The following is a 16,623-nucleotide window of genomic DNA, read 5'->3' as shown; positions in this document are numbered from 1 at the left end:
GCAGGTTCGGTCGTCCAGGGAGTAGGCGGACGAGCCGCTGCGTGGAAGTCAAGGGCAGGCGATAGAGCTGTTGACAAGGCCAGGCGCCCTTGAGCCGCGATGCGAGGCGGAGAAGGCGAGGCAGCTTTGCTGGTGAGTCGTCCCGGACGCGGTCTGCCGACGTCAATGGTGGTGATCAGTGCTGTGCATGGTAATTTAATGGGAAAGGAGGAAGCAGAGGCAAACGGATGTGTGAGAAGAGACGGGAAGTTGGGGAGGAATGGGTGGGAGTTCCGCATGCCGCAGGCTGCCGCCCTCCACTCCCATGCGCGGGTACCCCTACCTACCCCACCGGCACACCCCCTCTTGCTGTGCTTAGAGCCTGGCTGGCGGGTGGCCGGCGACCTCCACTGCTGCTGTGGTCCAGACCGACAGGCTTCGATACATCTGTTGCACGTGCTGCTGACGCGGACGAGATTGCATGAAGAGCGGTATGGGAAGTACGAGGTGTAGTGTGATGTCGGGTTAGAGCTTGGCAAGAGCTTAAGGTGAGGTCTTGCTGCGCATCCTCGCTTGCGTGCTTCCGCCGTCGTCCAGTACATACGCGTGCTTCGACCACAGCTCCACTTGTTTGCGTTTGTCGGTGCAACCCTTTCGCACGCAAATCGGAAGGTGATAAGAAGGATGTCAGAACGACACCAGTAGTCCAACATGTTTGAGGTGAGTGGACGATTCCATGCATTACACGAACCAATATCTCCACGAGCGAGCTCACCGACTCGTCATGTTCCTTTCGGCTACTTGAAGCGAACGGCGCGAATAACATACTAGGTCACTAACGCAAATAGACTCGCCATGCTCAAAACCGATACCACTTACGCCTCCACCGCGCCCGCTCCGTGATCCTCACGCCCTCCGAGCTCGTGGAGATCCGCGCGGCTCAGCGCACCTTCGAAGGAGCCTACATCCGCACCTCGCTCGGTCAGTTCAGCTTCGCGCTCGTTGTCCTGAAAATCTTCACCAGCGAGTTTTACAGCATAGGTAACTTTCATCCGCAAGCAGCAGTGTATCCAAAGCCAGCAGACTGATCCGATTTCCACCCCAGGAGCGTTGTTCGCAGTCTACGGCGCCGGCGTGCTGGCCGTCAGCGCCTTCCGACGCATGCAGGGGAATCGCCAGTTTTTCAGCGAGGTTGGCGATGATGGACTGAGTAGGAAGCGGTTCCGTACGAGCGGAAACGTAGTGGTCGTCTTGACTTGCTTGAGCGTTGTCGCTTATGTCACCTTGCTCGTCTTGACGTTAAAACTTGATAGGTAGATTGGACGAGCGATACAACAAAGATTCCACACAGTCCTGAAAATGAAAACTGTTCCTCCGGCTCAGCCAACATCCATCCCCCGAATTATTGACCTTAAACAAGGTAAGGTTAAGGTCCACTCCCACCAAACAGAACCCCAAAGTGGGGCCCCTCCAACGCGGGGCCAACATCACTCATCTACACCACAATCTTCGGTCGCCACTCAACCCCATCAACGCGAAACCCTACATCCCGGAAACAAAAAGCAAAAACGCCCCCCTTCTCCTACTAACCAACAATGACCACACCCCAAAAAACCCCCATAAACCTCATGCGCGGCTGGCCCCACCCCACCCTCCTCCCCACCCCCCTCCTCACAACCGCCGCCGCCCACACCCTCTCCTCACCCAGCACCTCCACCCCCGCCCTCTCCTACGGTCCTGACGCCGGGCACCCTCCCGCGCGCGCCGCCATCGCCTCCTGGCTCAGCGAAACCTACTCGCCCGCCGCCGGCCCCGTCTCCGCGGACAGAATCTGCATCACGGGCGGGGCGTCGCAGAACCTCGGGAACCTGCTGGCGTCGTACACTGACGCGGAGCACACGCTTGCGGTGTGGGTCGTGGCGCCGGCGTATTTCCTGGCGTTTGGGATCTTCGAGGACGGCGGGTTCGGGGGGAAGATGAGGGCTGTCGGGGAGGATGGGGAGGGGGTGGATGTGGGGGCGCTGGAGAGGGGGATGGAGGGCGTTGAGAGGGATGCTGGTGCCGCGGGGAGGGGACGGGGGGGAGAGGGGAGGGCCAGGAAGGTGTACAGGCACGTGGTGTACTGCGTGCCGACGTTTGCGAATCCGTCGTCGCGGACGATGAGCTTGAGGAGGAGGAGGGAGTTGGTGAGGGTTGCGAGGCGGTTTGATGCGTTGGTTGTTGCGGATGATGTCTATGACTTTTTGAGGTGGTCGGTGGATGGGGGAGGGGAGGGGGGAGGGGAGGGGTGTTTGCCGAGGCTGGTGGATGTTGATAGGGAGATTGATGGGGGCGCGGAGCGCGAGGGGGCCGACGGGTTCGGGAATGCCGTGTCGAATGGGAGTTTCAGCAAGATTGCTGGGCCGGGCGTGCGGTGTGGGTGGGTGGAGGGGACGAGCAGGTTCGCCTATGGCGTGAGCCAGACGTAAGTGTTGCCTTTCCCCCCCTTCCTGCTTTCGTTGTGTCGCCTTCGCTTCTTACCTGGTTCTCGCATCTGTCAAACGCTTGTGCTCCCGCGTGGCGTAACATGTCACCATCTTGTGCGATCTTCCATTACAGGGCTGTCGTTCATGGAGCTGACACAGACTCACTTTTGCAGCGGTACAACTCGCTCCGGAGGCGCCCCGAGCCAACTGACATCTGTCTTCCTCACCCACCTTCTCGAGACGAAACAGCTCCAAAACCACATTCGGCACACCCTGCAACCCACCTACGCCCGCCGATATCACATCTTGCAAGAAGCGATCAGACATCATCTGATTCCCCTGGGATTCTCCCTTCCTCAGCCTACTCGGAGCGTGGCGGGCGGATTCTTCGTATGGCTGATTCTGCCTGAAGGGATGTCGTCAGGAGATCTGGCTGAGGTTTGCAGCGAGGAGGAAGGTGTGATTGTGGCTCAAGGTGCCATGTTTGAGGTCCCTGGCGATTCCAGTGTGAAGTTCGATGGGAACGTGAGGCTGTGCTTCACCTGGGAAGACGAAGATAGGCTAGCGGAAGGCGTGGTGAGGATCAAGAAGGCAGCAAAGAAGTTGTTGGCTGGTGGCAAGCGCAGTGGGGACTACGTGATGGTTGAGAAGAGAGATGCCTATGGCGTTGACGAGTTCAAGTGAGTAGATTGCGCATGTTTATGAAAGAGTGCTGAATTGGTTGTACTAGATGATAGGGGATATTGGAACTGCAATTCTGTGACTCTGATCGAAAGTCCAGAGGGATCGAAGAACGACGCGATTGATGACATACTAAAGCTTTCATGAGAGACGACCGCAGCCAAATTTAGTGAAACATTACGTGCAATTGACTTACATGACCGCAGCCTTCTCAATCAATGGTTCACATTGCGCAATAGAAGCGATTCGAGAGTGATCTGGAATGGCGCAAGCAAGACACCCAGCTTCCATGGAGAACGGTTCTTCGTTGAGAGAGCACTCGGGGACAAGTTTCCAGAGGCTAGCGTTGGTTATTCACGAGGCGGGAAGCTTGCACCGCCACCGGGATATTCGCGAATCTCAACGGCGCTGCGTGGATTTCGCAGACTAGCAGCCTGCTAGATAGCGCCATAGCAACGCCATGTCCCAAACGAGACAGTGCAAATCATGAAGGCTGAAAATCGATGTGTGCTAGACCGCGCGCGAGAGTATTCTTCCGGATCGACAAGTTGGACGACGGTCCGCATGTGGCAGAGCTGGCTGCTGACGAAGTCGCGACTACTGAGGCAAACAACTAGGTTCGATCTGCAGTCACCAAACGCGAGTGAACAATTGTATCGTGCGAACGTTGCGTTAAACAATGACGGCAAGCCTACACAAGGACACCTCGCGGCTTGGTCGTGTGCGCGTTACCAAGAGGCCAAGGCAAGCGTCAACAAAGAAGCGTGTGATCGATTACGCACCCACAGACGAGGTCAGCGGACGTTGGAGGTACCGGCGCAGCCTAGAGAATACAGATCTCGTCACCGCGTAACGTGCACAGTGCATGTGTACGATCTGTGCTCTGCCGGAGCGTGGTTGGTATAAGCGAAGGTGGAAGTGCTAATTCGGTCGCGTCGCCGTTGCGTGAGGAGGACGAGACGGCGAGGTTGGCGATGGCAAACTTGGCCGTTTTGAACTCTAACCTCGTTGTCTCGGTGGCGGAGGTTGAGCATGGCGACCAACGGCCACGCGCACAGGCCACTTGACCACGGCGGCTGCCAGCGTACTGAGGGGTCGGTAGCAGTACTAGGCAGTGACTGCTGCTATACTGCAGCGTTGCATCAAGGCCAGTGTTGTATAGTTCGCGCAGGCTAGGTGCGGCAGCACAAATGAGAGGAGTAGGTCGGGGCCCAGTGACCGGCAGCGGCAGGGATGTCGTGGTGGAGCGGCAGTTTGGGGTCGCGTTTGGGGATGCTGGTGTGGTGCATCCCTGGCCAGACGTTCCTTCCCGCCCGCCGCATGAGGCGCAGGGATCGTCGCATGCCGCATGCCGCCGAACGCAGGGCCCGCACCGGGCTGCCAGCATCGCGCAGAGCCACATGCCTTGATGCCTCCCGTCGCAGCCTCGCAGCCTCAGGGCCCAGACGGCACATCCTCCTCCACCCACACTCACCAGCCCAGCCTCGTGCAATGCCGCCATGCCGCCCGCCCGCCGCCACGCCCCTTGCCGCCAGTTTCACGCGCGCCTGGCGAGATGCGCAAATGAGGACGGCCAGGCGTCCGGAGTGCGCGACATCTGCCACGGCGAATCGGCCTCGTCGCACGCCTGCCCGCGTGTGCCAGCCGGGCTGCGATGGCGCCGCCGTTTGAAGCTTCGTCGCGCCTCTGGGCTGGGAGGGAGGCGTGTGTAGATCGAGTATGGCCCGCCGGCCCGCGCAGTGTCCCGTGCGAGACAACGGCTCATGAGGCTGCGCGGGCTGACTCCGACCTAAAGAACGATGGCGTCGAGGTGGTTGTACCAAGAGACACTACGGCCACTGCTCCCAGCATGCGTCGTCACGCTGGAACATCGCGCTGGGAGCGCCGCCGCGCATATAAGACCGGTCGTGATGTCTCCTCGTCGACCTGGAAGTAATCACACTGCAAACAACCGCTCCAACGGTGCGCTTGCTGAACGCCCACCTGAAACACCACCGACCTGCCCGGCCGGGACTTGGAACGACGAACGCGATTGGCTTGGGGTGAAACGTGAAGACGAGGTACGCATATTCAAACACCCCCTCCGCCTGCTGCACACATAAAGCAGTGCACCCATCCTTCACATGCCCTGCCCTGCTCTACACCTCCATTCACACTTCCCTCCACACTTCACTGTCACCCTTCAGTTTTCCTTCCGTCGTTCACTACCTCCTTGTTCCACGTGCGCAACTCACGTGCACAATCCCATTGTACGCGTGCTCTCTGCGAGGGACGCCATTCATTCTTTACTGCATCGCACCTGCCTCATCACGCGCGTGTGTCGACAACATCAGTCACCACAGCGACTTCCTGTTTTGACAACGGGTTACCTCGCAGCGCGACTGTTTATCTTTTGCACTTCCACAGCATAAACCACTCTTTTCACACACACAACACAACACCTTTGCTCGACAACCACACTCATTCCAGCGCCGGCCGCTAACTGACAATCACCAACCACAGCACGATCGCCATCCATACGACTAACGCCTACAACATGCCGTCTCTTCGCGCCATCGGCGCCCTCTCAACAGCGCTGTGCGCTCTGCTGACTTCGACGCCTTCCTTCGTCAACGCTGCTCCAACTGCGGTGTCTCCTCGCCAGGCCGGTTCCGGCTACTGGATGGAGACCATCGAGCGCCAGGGCACTGTCTGGGGCAACTCCAACTACAAGATCTTCCGCAACGTCAAGACTGACTACAACGCCGTCGGAGATGGCGTTACTGACGACACCGAGGCCATCAACAGGGCCATCAGCGATGCCGAGGGTGCCGCCGTCAAGCGCTGTGGCAATGACCCCTGGTGCGACTCGACCACTATCGCTCCTGCCATTGTCTACTTCCCCCAGGGCACTTACAAGGTGTCCAAGCCGGTCCAGATGTACTACTACACCCAGGTCGTCGGTGACATTTTGAACCGCCCTGTCATTTCTGCCGCGCCTGAGTTCGAGGGTATGGCCGTCCTGGACGCCGACCCTTACAACAGCACCGGTGGTAATTGGTGGACCAACCAGAACAACTTCTTCCGTCAGGTTCGCAACTTGGAAATCGACTTGACTGCCATGCCTGAGGAGAAGGGCGCCGGCATTCACTGGCAGGTCGCCCAAGCCACTTCACTGCAGAACATCAAATTCACCATGAAGCCCAAGTCGCCCAACAACAAGCAGCAGGGCATCTTTATGGACAACGGCAGTGGCGGTTGGGCCAGTGATCTCGAGTTTGTCGGTGGCAACATGGGTGCTTTCCTGGGCAGCCAGCAATTCACTACTCGCAACCTCAAATTCACCGGACAGAACACTGCTGTCTTCATGAACTGGAACTGGGGGTGGACGATGTCCAATATCTCCATTGAAGACTGCGGCGTTGGTCTCGACATGGCAAACGGCCCGGAAAACCAGACCGTCGGTTCTGTCGTCTTCTCTGACAGCAAGATCAGCAACACCCCCGTTGGCGTCAACATCTCCTGGAGCCAAGAGAACAACGTTCCTTCCTCTGGCGGCAACCTCATCCTGGACAATGTCGACATGACCACCGGCGTCGACCACCCGGTGCAGCACTATACTGGAACCGATATGCTCCCCAAGACCAGTGAGATTATCAAGTCTTGGGCAACCGGCGATGGCTACGATTACGACGGCTCTAGTCCTCTGAAGAAGAACCGTGCTAGTGGTACTCTCTCTGGCCCGAACAAGGCCCAGTCGCTGCTCGACCCTAACGGCGCCATCTTCGGTCGTTCCAAGCCGCAGTACGAGAATGTGCCCGCGAGCAAGTTCAAGTCGATCAAGAAGTACGGCTGCAAGGGTGATGGAGAGAGTGACGACACCCAGTGCCTCCAAGAGTTCCTCAACAGCGTTCAGCAGGACGAGATTGCCTACTTCGACCACGGTGCTTACATTGTCTCCGACACTGTCAAGATCCCCAAGACCATCAAGATGGTCGGAGAGATCTGGTCTCTGCTCGTTGCCACTGGCTTCAGCGATCCTAAGAAGCCCAAGGCGGTCTTCCAAGTCGGTCAGCCTGGTGACAAGGGTGCTGTTGAAATCAGCGACATCATGTTTGAGAGCAAGGGCCCGAACGGCGGTGCTATCATGATCGAGTGGAACCTCGAGTCCGAGCAGGGCAAGTCAGGCATGTGGGACTCTCACGTCCGCATCGGCGGCTCCCTTGGTACTGAGCTTGACTCGATCAACTGCCCGACTTCGCAGCAGGAGAACCCCAAGCCGGAATGCCAAGGTGTCTTCCTCATGTTCCACGCGACCAGCTCTGCCAAGGGTATCTACTGCGAGAACACCTGGTTCTGGGTTGCTGACCACGATCTCGACACCAACTCTCCCAGACAGATTTCCATCTACAGCGGTCGTGGTGTCCTTATTGAGGCTCCCGGCCCGACCTGGTTCTGGGGCACCGCTTCTGAGCACTCCATCTTCTACAACTACCAATTCAAGGACGCTGGCGCTTTCTTCGGTGGCTTCATGCAGACTGAGACGCCGTACATGCAGCCTGTCCCTCTCGCCCCGAAGCCTTTCGAGTTCAACTCCGACTACGACGACCCCACCTTCACTGTCTGCAAGAACTCGTCCGGCGACGTTCCCTGCCAGGATGCCTGGGGCATGCGCATCTGGAACTCTCGTGACATGCTCATCTACTCCACTGGCATGTACAGCTTCTTCAACAACTACAAGCAGCTTTGCACTCCGGAGCAGAATTGCCAGGAGAACATGATTCACATCCAGAACTCGCAAGTCGACATGTACGCCGTCAGCACCAAGGCGGCGGTCAACATGATTGTCGACGACGACGTCGGCCTCGTCAAGGACGCCGACCACCGCAGCAACTTCTGTGCGACCATCGCATACTACTTCACGACTCACTGATGCTCTGAAACAGCATCCACAGCATGGGCATACTGGCGTTTGCATTTTTCTTTACCTTTCTCTTCTACTACAGGACTCTTTCTGAGGAAAGACATTTTTCGAGGCGTTCTTTGATGAAGCTTGCTTGCATTTTCGGAAGGAAACGAGATCATGGATACCCGGCGGCTCCTAACCTGGAGCTGCTCTGATTTTGAAGCCACCATTGTGGCGATTTTGCATTTTCTGGCGCGGCATTTGTGTAGAGACAATACCTCCAACGGGCGAGGTCGATAGGTTATCAAACAATCATCAACAATTTGACAAAATCGCGCTTCTCAATTCCCAATTTCCCATTTCCAAATCTTGTTTGATCACCTGTACTGTCATCGAAACGTCAAACAGCTATCGCCGCCAGTCTTCTGCGGAGAAGGGCCGCGACTCCGCAAAACCACAGGGCGCAGGTCCCATTCGGGAAGCCGGCCGCGAGGTGGCATGCGCGCGCCCCCACTTCTGACGATACGGCTCGGTACTGCTGTACAGTAAGCCAGTCACCACTATTATTCACCTCCCATATCGCTGCAGCTCGTCTCGTTTTCCGTTTCCTTGCAATGCTTTCCTCTCCACTCTACAACCAGTACAGGTAGCCATCATGGCACTCCCGGCAAGAGCACTGCCTCGGACACTCGCTCCCAAAACGCTCCGACCACATGCGCTTCGGTTAAGGCAATGGCAGTCTCGCCAAATCGCCTCAGCAGCGACAGCGACTCAACCAGAGTACAATGAGCCAGACTCTTACGTCCCACAACAGCCGTCCCCCGAAAGCCGCCAGGACTCGATCCGCAACGCGAAGCCCTTCTCCGACTTCCTCACCGACACCTTCAACCGCCAACACGACTACCTGCGCATCTCGCTCACCGAGCGCTGCAACCTGCGATGCCTCTACTGCATGCCCGAAGAGGGCGTCCCGCTCTCCCCGAACCGCGAGATCCTCACCACCGCCGAAATCCACTACCTCAGCGCCCTCTTCGTCTCCCAAGGCGTTAGCAAAATCCGCCTGACCGGCGGCGAGCCCACCGTCCGCAAAGACATCATCCCCCTCATGCAGCAGATCGGCTCCCTCCGCAGCGCCGGCCTCAAAGACCTCGCCCTCACAACCAACGGCATCGCCCTCCACCGCAAGCTCGACCCCCTCGTCGACGCCGGCCTCACAGCAATCAACATCTCCCTCGACACCCTCGACCCCTTCCAATTCCAGCTGCTGACCCGCCGCGCGGGCTTCCCCGCCGTCATGAAATCCATCGCGCGCGTGCAAGAAATGAACGCCGCGGGCGCCAACCTCAAGCTCAAGATCAACTGCGTGGTGATGCGCGGGCTCAACGACGCGCAGATCCTGCCGTTCGTCGCGCTCACGCGCGACCAGGACGTCGAGGTCCGCTTCATCGAGTACATGCCGTTCGGCGGCAACAAGTGGCACCGCGACAAGATGATGTCGTACGCGGACACGCTGGGCGCCATCCGCGCGGCGCACCCGGACATCGCGCCGCTGCGGGGCGCGCGCAGCGACACGGCGAAGACCTGGCAGGTGCCCGGGTTCAAGGGGCGGGTGGGGTTCATCACGAGCATGACGCACAATTTCTGCGGGAGCTGCAATAGGCTGCGGATCACGTCGGATGGGAATCTGAAGGTTTGTTTGCATGGGGAGGCGGAGGTGAGTTTGAGGGATTTGCTGAGGGAGGAGAGAGGGGGGGAGCCGATGGATGAGGAGGCGTTTGAGGCGATCAGGCAGATCGAGCTTGAGAAGAGGAAGGCAGGTGAGGGTTTGCGGTTTGATGGGGAGGAGGGGTGGATGAGCAAGGAGAGGAGGCTGCTGGAGGTTATTGGGGCGGCGGTCAAGAGGAAGAAGGAGAGGCATGCGGGGATCGGGGAGCTGGAGAAGATGAAGAATCGGCCGATGATTTTGATTGGTGGGTAGGTTTCCTTGTTTTCTTTTTTGGGGAATGTCGTGATTGTTTCAAAGGCGTAGGCGTTGGCGAGGCGAAAGCCATGATATGATGAGAAAGAGATGGAGGTGCATTTGGATACAACGGAATACCCCGGCATGAATCTGTCTACAATGACATGGCGGAGAACATACCTTACGACAGCATATGACTTTGTTCGAAAGTTTGACTTGCATTTTCTGGGGCACACGCTCATTTTCTCACAGATGAGCTTGCCAACTCACAAAAACCGCACACGTACTCTCTATCTCAACCAAGACGACCGCCAACATTCCCAAGAGGCCCCTACTCTAGCATTCCAACACACATGCTGGGCTCATCTGCTCTCAACTCCCTAGGCCAAACCAGACTCCACTCGTCCAGCAAAAAGCCAAATCCCAATCCTGTCCTCTCCCACGTCAAGCCCACCGGCGAAGCCCACATGGTCGACGTCGGCGCCAAGCAGCACACGCGCCGCACCGCCATCGCCCTCGCCCACGTGCCCCTCAACAGCACCGCGTACACGCAAATCCTCTCCAACAGCAACAAAAAAGGCGACGTGCTCGCCACCGCCCGCATCGCAGGCCTCATGGCCGCCAAGCGCACGCCGGACCTCATCCCGCTCTGCCACCCGCTGGCGCTCACCAGCGCCGACGTCGCCGTCTACCTCGTCCCGCCCGGGACGCGCAGCGCAGTCTGGCCCGGCGCGGACGGGCAGCTGGTAGCCATCCAGGCGCGCGTGGAGTGTGTAGGCCCGACGGGCGTGGAGATGGAGGCGCTGACGGCTGTGCAGGGGGCGGCGCTCACGGTCGTCGATATGTGTAAGGCGGTTGATAAGGGGTTGCGGATTTGTGAGGCGAGGGTGGTTTATAAGGCGGGGGGGAGGAGTGGGGTGCTGGTTGATGAGGGGTGGAGGGATGAGGTGGGGAGGGAGAGGTTTGGGGAGGATGGGGAGTTGAGGGAGGGGGATGGTGAGGTGTTGGTTAGGGGGAGGAGGGAGGGCGATTGAATGTCTGTGTGAGGAGGAGGAGGAGCATACGGAGGTTGCTTCATTTCGAGTGTAACGGGTGTTTTGTTGTGATCCGAAGTACAGGCTCTATAGTGCATACATACAGAGCGACGGTCTCTGCGGGCTCTTCGGACGATGTTTTCATTGGAGCCATACACTTTAATCGCTCAATTGTTTCTTCCATCAATGTATAAACTCATCACATCACGTGTCAGATGATAAGAGAGTGAAGTCGAGCCAGCTTCGGCACCCGCAGCGATCATCCGCCGAAGCTTCGACGCCGAGCACGTGGGCAAACGGATGGCCGCTCTTGAGGCTTCCACTTCGCTTCCGCCTCTCGCCCTCAAGGCCGTGCTTGGACGGTTTGAATTAACGCAGGCGCGCGAGCTTAGCGAGCTTGACTAGCACTGGCTCGTGAAAGAGATGATGTCGTGTCATTCGTCAGAGGAAACTTCCGGATATCTTTTTCATTTGGCCCTGGCCCCGCGGCATCTTCCCTAGGGAATGCATCATGGTGGGATCCCGGCTGCATGTAGATGCAACAGGTACATAAAGCTGCAGTAGGTAGTTCCCTTTTTGTCGACCAACATCTTTGCATTCTTCAAAGTGATCGAAACGAGATGCCTTCGAACGTCCTCTCCTTCGCCGCTGCGGCAGCGCTGCTTTCTGGCGCAGCCCAGGCACAGTACCTCAACACGACTAGTGGACCGGGATATATCAGCTACAGCACTGTGACAGGCTACTTCCTTCAGGATGAGCCGGACACTGTTGCTTCGGGCTTCGACTACGTGAGTGATTATCCCGAGGTCCAGACGCGACCATACTGACCGCTCAACGCAGACCGCCTTCAACTTTGGCCTGATGAACCAGACCTATCCTGGCGCAAGCGGCAATGGAACCCAGTGGCAGCGATTCACACAGATCGTGAACTCTCTCAATGCCAATGCTGGCCTTGACACTGTGTACAAGGTTCTGTTCATGGGCCGCCATGGAGAGGGCTTCCACAATGCTGCTGAGAGCTTCTTTGGCACTGGTGCTTGGAACGTAAGGCAGTCCTCAAACGCAATTCACACGACTCCTGCTGACGGTTTCCAAGTGCTACTGGTCTGAGCTAGACGGCAACGGTACCACTACTTGGGCGGACGCAGACCTGACGGAGAACGGCATTATCCAGGCCCAGATTGCCAACAACTACTGGCAGCGACAGATCGCCAACGAGCACGTCCCCTACCCGCAGTCCTACTACACCTCCCCGCTCACTCGTTGCCTCCGCACCGCCAACATCACGTTCTCCGACCTCGACCTGCCGCACTACTATCCCTTCGTCCCCACCGTGAAGGAGCTTCTCCGCGAGGGCATCTCCACCCACACCTGCGACCGCCGCCACTCCAAGTCCTACATCCAGGATCTCTTCCCGAACTACGAGATCGAGTCCGGCTTCACCGAGAACGACGAGCTCTGGTCCGGTGTTGTCGCCGAGCCCTCTGGTGCTCAGGACGCTCGCTCCAAGCGCGTCCTCGACGACGTCTTCGCCTCCGACGACCACACCTGGGTCTCCATCACCTCGCACAGCGGTGAGATCCGCAGCCTTCTCCGCGTGTTGGGCCACAGGGAGTTCTCTCTCGGCACTGGAGCTGTGATCCCCGTGCTTGTCAAGGCGCAGTTCCTCCCTGCGGAAGACAAGCCCAGCACCTCTGTGCCGGCTTTCACTTCGACTGACTTCTGCACAAACGGCCCTCCAATCACTAGTGTCGCTACCAGCTCGCCTGGATGTGTCTGCTCGAGTGGTGCTGGAAACAGCACTGGCATTGCCAGTGCGACGGCGGTGCCTACTTCATACTAGCTGTACATAAATAAATAAAGAAACGTACGTGAAAGTCCAAATTCCTCAGGAACGGTGTGCCTCCCACACATCTCAACCAGCCTTCTCCACCTCCTCTCCCCCATCACCTCCCCGCCACCCCATAATAACCTCCTCCACCCCATCCGGAAACCGCTCATGACACCTCCCCCCAAAATCCCCCATCTCAACCCAACCAGGCTTACTCCCCACGAAAATCGCCTTCTCCGCCCTCAACCCCTCCACCTCCCCATCGACACTCCCAACCAAAACCCCCACCTCCCCCTCCCGCGCCCGATACCGCATCGCCACCCCCGCCCCGCAATCCACGCACACTGCGCGCTCCGCGAACTCACTCAGGCGCAAGATCCTCACCGCGCCAACCGAGTCCCGCGGCAGCCCTTCGTAGCGCAGCGCTTGCGCGTTGTCGTAGAGCGTCAGAGCGGAAGCGGGGATGTGCGTGAAGGTTTGGCTGCTGGAGCCGGAGAGTTTGCGGCAGGTGGTGCAGAAGCAGGTTGTTGTTGCGCTGGGCGGGGAGGCGCTGGTGTAGGTTAGGCGGGCGCAGGCGCAGGAGCCGCGGAAGTGGGTTTTGGGGTTGGACATCCTTTCTGATTTAGGAGAAGGATAGTGTTAAGGCCTGGGAGTTGTGGTGATGGTTAGGGTGGGGTTTGCGATCGGTGGTTTGGGCGTGGTGGATGTTCGGTTGGTTGGCCGGAGTTGATTGATGGGGTCGTTGGAGATGCTTTTTGATTCCGAGGACGGCGGTAGGCGTTGGCCGTGTCTGAGTAGGCGGCAAGTGACAACAATATGTTTGAAGCTCTGTGCAGCCACCGTCGATCTTCGTTGATTTCTAATCGGCATGTACATCATTACAGAGTTAGGGTGCAATACTTCTACCTGTGATGTGGTAGGGCGCGTGGAGCTCGATCAGCTCTCCGCAGCGGGCAAGGCCTCGGCCACAGCGCATCATCAACCGGTAATAGGGATTGACCTTGAACTTGTAGTTACCAAAGAGCAAAGCCTGTCTGCAGGGAGGGGCATGCGACTATTTTGATTGAAGAACCTGTCGCTCATCGATTCGGCTTCATCAATCAAGTGAGGTCTGAAAGGACACGGTCTTTCGCAGGCCGTTCTTCAAGTTATACTGACGGTGCATATGGAGCCGAATCACGCATTTCGTTACTGAATTGACTCGCGCACTTCCCATTCACTCTATTGCTGGAACCAGTATTGTGGGAAATAGGAAAGGCACAAACGCGCGGTAATAGTTTCAAGAGCACGCGACGCGGGCGACTTTAGACTTTCGGATGCCAGGCGGAAGCTCGGGTGTAGCCGTCCTGCGGCTGGCGCCCGCACACACGCCAAGGCGCTGCAAAATCCGAGCACGACGCCTTTCGAGCTTCGCAACTTCAGAGGCCAAGCGGACTGCACCAGCGACCCTTCGACAAACGACTACGGCACCGCCACCACCGCAAAGATGTCGCTCGTCTCCGGTGAGAAGTCGAACTTCCAGTTCATCCTGCGTCTCCTCAACACCAACGTACGTTTCACCCTGCCGGACCGGATTGCGCGAGAGGAAATGGAATTCGGGATGCGATGGAGAATGAGGCTATGGGACACGGACGGAAAGACGGACAGCAAGGGCAAGGGACAGTATGCTAACGCATACACCACAGGTTGATGGCAAGCAGAAGGTCATGTTCGCCCTGACCCAGATCAAGGGTGTCGGTCGCCGCTACTCCAACCTGGTCTGCAAGAAGGCCGATGTTGACCTCAACAAGCGGTACGGCATCTCCAGAAAACACCACACGCCATCGCACGAATACTAATGTTCACCTGCAGCGCCGGCGAGCTTACCTCCGAAGAGCTTGAGCGCATTGTCACCATCATCCAGAACCCGACCCAGTACAAGATCCCCGCCTGGTTCCTCAACAGGCAGCGCGACATTGTCGACGGCAAGGACTACCAGGTCCTCGCCAACGGTGTCGACTCCAAGCTCCGTGAGGACCTCGAGCGCCTGAAGAAGATCCGTGCCCACCGTGGTCTCCGTCACTACTGGGGCCTCCGCGTCCGTGGCCAGCACAGCAAGACCACCGGCAGGAGGGGCAGGACCGTTGGTGTCAGCAAGAAGAAGGGTTGATGGTATGCGAGATGGTTCATGGCGAGACAGGCGTGTTGGCTCTGGGCTCTGCGTCTTTGTACGGCTTGCTCAGGGTTTTGGCATGGAGTTACTGCGGGTTGCCTACTGCGGAGCTTTGACACACGTCGCTTGAGACAATGCGAAATTTGACAAAAGCCCTTTTTTGTTCCATGAATTGGTATTATCATGTGCGGATGTTGCGTTTTCATTCCTGGACTTGGACCGACACTTGACAAGACGAACTACGGACTTCACCCGACCGATGTCGCCAACGGGCCACCGAAGACACGACACCCATCCCTCGACAAAGGTAGGAAAGCGTCGGCATCAAACTGTTGCAATCGACTTGCCTACATTACATGAGACGTCGGTCACTCATCAGGTGAGCCTTCGTCGGCAGCAAATATTGCTGTCTGGATCACCGCCGTCCTTGTCCTTGGATCAACAGCGAATCTAATGTCTCAGAACTACAATCATTCCCCGACGTATCATTCAGGCGCTTGAGTAGCACTTCTGGACCTCCTTGCAACACTTGTCAAAGTCGTCCGGATTACTTTACGCAACCGTAAACGTGAAGTCAACACTACAAGCCATGCGTTTTCTTCCTGGCCGTTGTCGTGACCTCGCTTTAAGAGGTACGTCCTTGAATCAGAACATTGAAACCTTCACATCGTCAAACCGTAAACTGCAAGTCTGTCATTTCATCATCAGAAGCCACTACAGACCCCACAACCCTCACTCATTCTTCCTCGGCTGCTTATCAACGAGCGTCGTAGCGTACAGCGCCATAGCCTGCATATTCGCCTCTGCCGGCATCGGCTTGCCCGCGTCGCCCATCTGGCTCAGCAGCTTGAAATAGTTGATGTAGAACGCCGGCGTCGACGTGAAGAACAGCTTCGCCTCGCTGTCCGTCGGGTTGCTGAACGTGTGCGGCGACCGGATCGGCACCGTCATGTAGTCGCCTGCGTGCGCGTCGATGACCTCCTTGTCTTTGCCGGGCTGCGACGGGTCGGGGACGTGGAAGCGGATGGTCCCCTGCGTGATGTAGAAGGTCTCGTCGTGCATTTCGTGCCAGTGAGGTGGCGGGCCGGGCGTTTTGGGCGGGAGGGTCAGTTCCACGGTGCCGAGGCGGTTGTCTGGTGGGATGTGAGCAATGGGGTGCCATGGAACTTCTAGGATAAACATCTTTACCAGTGCGAGAGCCGTCTTCCAGGATACGACATGTGATCTGGCCTAGGTGGATGACCTCGCCTGCTTTGGCGGGGACGAAGTTGAGAGGGCGGTCGGGGATCTTGATGAAGCCATCGAAACCGATTCCGGCGGAAGTCATTTTGTCGATGATATCTTTCTTGTCACTGTTTGATGGCTGAGATTCTTATTTATTTGCACAGGACGGCCAACTTGCAAAGACACGTATCGAGAAGCAGATATAGGTCGTCGTTGAACGAGTGAGATCTAGCCCCACCAGTCGCGCTTTCGGAGCTCTGGCGGGGCCGATGGATGGACTTTGTTGGCTGGTCAGGTTGTACAGTACATATGCATTACTCTTATCCTTCCAATATATCGATGCACTTACTATGTGTTTCTGCTGCTAAGTTCTGTCACCACTGCACGTTGTTATCTTCCGAGGGCATGTGAC

At 57.6% G+C, this 16,623-nt stretch overlaps 8 protein-coding genes across 8 annotated transcripts; 6 read left to right on the top strand and 2 right to left on the bottom strand.

Annotated features, from left to right (window-relative positions):
* The first annotated feature begins 409 nt into the window (after positions 1–409).
* Positions 410–1,361, top strand: WHR41_03604 (uncharacterized protein). The gene is made up of 3 exons (XM_069372210.1): positions 410–699; positions 828–1,020; positions 1,085–1,361. Exons 1-3 carry the CDS (start codon positions 691–693, stop codon positions 1,294–1,296), a joined length of 414 nt encoding a protein of 137 aa, XP_069230883.1. The 5' UTR covers positions 410–690; the 3' UTR covers positions 1,297–1,361.
* Positions 1,362–1,574: 213 nt separating this feature from the next.
* Positions 1,575–3,330, top strand: WHR41_03603 (uncharacterized protein; the record flags this gene model as incomplete). Its single annotated transcript, XM_069372209.1, has 2 exons — positions 1,575–2,443; positions 2,618–3,330. 2 exons carry the CDS (start codon positions 1,575–1,577, stop codon positions 3,126–3,128), a joined length of 1,380 nt encoding a protein of 459 aa, XP_069230882.1. The 3' UTR covers positions 3,129–3,330.
* A 2,331-nt stretch (positions 3,331–5,661) lies between these two features.
* On the top strand, positions 5,662–8,037 carry WHR41_03602 (uncharacterized protein; the record flags this gene model as incomplete). The annotated part of the gene is made up of 1 exon (XM_069372208.1): positions 5,662–8,037. One exon carries the CDS (start codon positions 5,662–5,664, stop codon positions 8,035–8,037), a length of 2,376 nt encoding a protein of 791 aa, XP_069230758.1.
* A 534-nt stretch (positions 8,038–8,571) lies between these two features.
* Positions 8,572–11,004, top strand: WHR41_03601 (uncharacterized protein; the record flags this gene model as incomplete). The annotated part of the gene is made up of 2 exons (XM_069372207.1): positions 8,572–9,980; positions 10,223–11,004. Exons 1-2 carry the CDS (start codon positions 8,666–8,668, stop codon positions 11,002–11,004), a joined length of 2,097 nt encoding a protein of 698 aa, XP_069230876.1. The 5' UTR covers positions 8,572–8,665.
* Positions 11,005–11,426: 422 nt separating this feature from the next.
* On the top strand, positions 11,427–12,888 carry WHR41_03600 (uncharacterized protein). Its single transcript, XM_069372206.1, has 3 exons — positions 11,427–11,792; positions 11,845–12,048; positions 12,101–12,888. Exons 1-3 carry the CDS (start codon positions 11,541–11,543, stop codon positions 12,845–12,847), a joined length of 1,203 nt encoding a protein of 400 aa, XP_069230877.1. The 5' UTR covers positions 11,427–11,540; the 3' UTR covers positions 12,848–12,888.
* Positions 12,889–12,919: 31 nt separating this feature from the next.
* On the bottom strand, positions 12,920–13,447 carry WHR41_03599 (uncharacterized protein; the record flags this gene model as incomplete). Its single annotated transcript, XM_069372205.1, has 1 exon — positions 12,920–13,447. The coding sequence occupies one exon, from the start codon at positions 13,445–13,447 to the stop codon at positions 12,920–12,922; it is 528 nt and encodes a 175-aa protein (XP_069230892.1).
* Positions 13,448–14,241: 794 nt separating this feature from the next.
* Positions 14,242–15,893, top strand: WHR41_03598 (40S ribosomal protein uS13). The gene is made up of 3 exons (XM_069372204.1): positions 14,242–14,384; positions 14,521–14,627; positions 14,687–15,893. The coding sequence occupies exons 1-3, from the start codon at positions 14,322–14,324 to the stop codon at positions 14,982–14,984; spliced, it is 468 nt and encodes a 155-aa protein (XP_069230893.1). The 5' UTR covers positions 14,242–14,321; the 3' UTR covers positions 14,985–15,893.
* On the bottom strand, positions 15,231–16,402 carry WHR41_03597 (uncharacterized protein). The gene is made up of 2 exons (XM_069372203.1): positions 16,176–16,402; positions 15,231–16,120 (listed from the first exon to the last, which is right to left on the bottom strand). Exons 1-2 carry the CDS (start codon positions 16,312–16,314, stop codon positions 15,720–15,722), a joined length of 540 nt encoding a protein of 179 aa, XP_069230896.1. The 5' UTR covers positions 16,315–16,402; the 3' UTR covers positions 15,231–15,719.
* Positions 16,403–16,623: the final 221 nt, after the last annotated feature.

This window comes from Cladosporium halotolerans (genome assembly GCF_011745625.1).
Source record: "Cladosporium halotolerans strain TM138-S3 chromosome Unknown Sca9, whole genome shotgun sequence".
Classification (NCBI taxonomy): Eukaryota; Fungi; Ascomycota; class Dothideomycetes; order Cladosporiales; family Cladosporiaceae; genus Cladosporium; species Cladosporium halotolerans.
This window is presented reverse-complemented; position numbering and strand designations above follow the sequence as displayed.

Coding starts and splice junctions, on each gene's coding strand:
- WHR41_03598 (XM_069372204.1), top strand. CDS start 14,322: ATGTCGCTCGTCTCCGGTGAGAAGTCGAACTTCCAGTTCATCCTGCGT. Junction 14,385..14,520: donor TGCGTCTCCTCAACACCAAC/GTACGTTTCACC, acceptor CATACACCACAG/GTTGATGGCAAGCAGAAGGT. Junction 14,628..14,686: donor GATGTTGACCTCAACAAGCG/GTACGGCATCTC, acceptor GTTCACCTGCAG/CGCCGGCGAGCTTACCTCCG.
- WHR41_03597 (XM_069372203.1), bottom strand. CDS start 16,314: ATGACTTCCGCCGGAATCGGTTTCGATGGCTTCATCAAGATCCCCGAC. Junction 16,121..16,175: donor GGAAGACGGCTCTCGCACTG/GTAAAGATGTTT, acceptor ACATCCCACCAG/ACAACCGCCTCGGCACCGTG.
- WHR41_03600 (XM_069372206.1), top strand. CDS start 11,541: ATGCAACAGGTACATAAAGCTGCAGTAGGTAGTTCCCTTTTTGTCGAC. Junction 11,793..11,844: donor TTGCTTCGGGCTTCGACTAC/GTGAGTGATTAT, acceptor CGCTCAACGCAG/ACCGCCTTCAACTTTGGCCT. Junction 12,049..12,100: donor TTGGCACTGGTGCTTGGAAC/GTAAGGCAGTCC, acceptor ACGGTTTCCAAG/TGCTACTGGTCTGAGCTAGA.
- WHR41_03604 (XM_069372210.1), top strand. Junction 1,021..1,084: donor CAGCGAGTTTTACAGCATAG/GTAACTTTCATC, acceptor TTTCCACCCCAG/GAGCGTTGTTCGCAGTCTAC.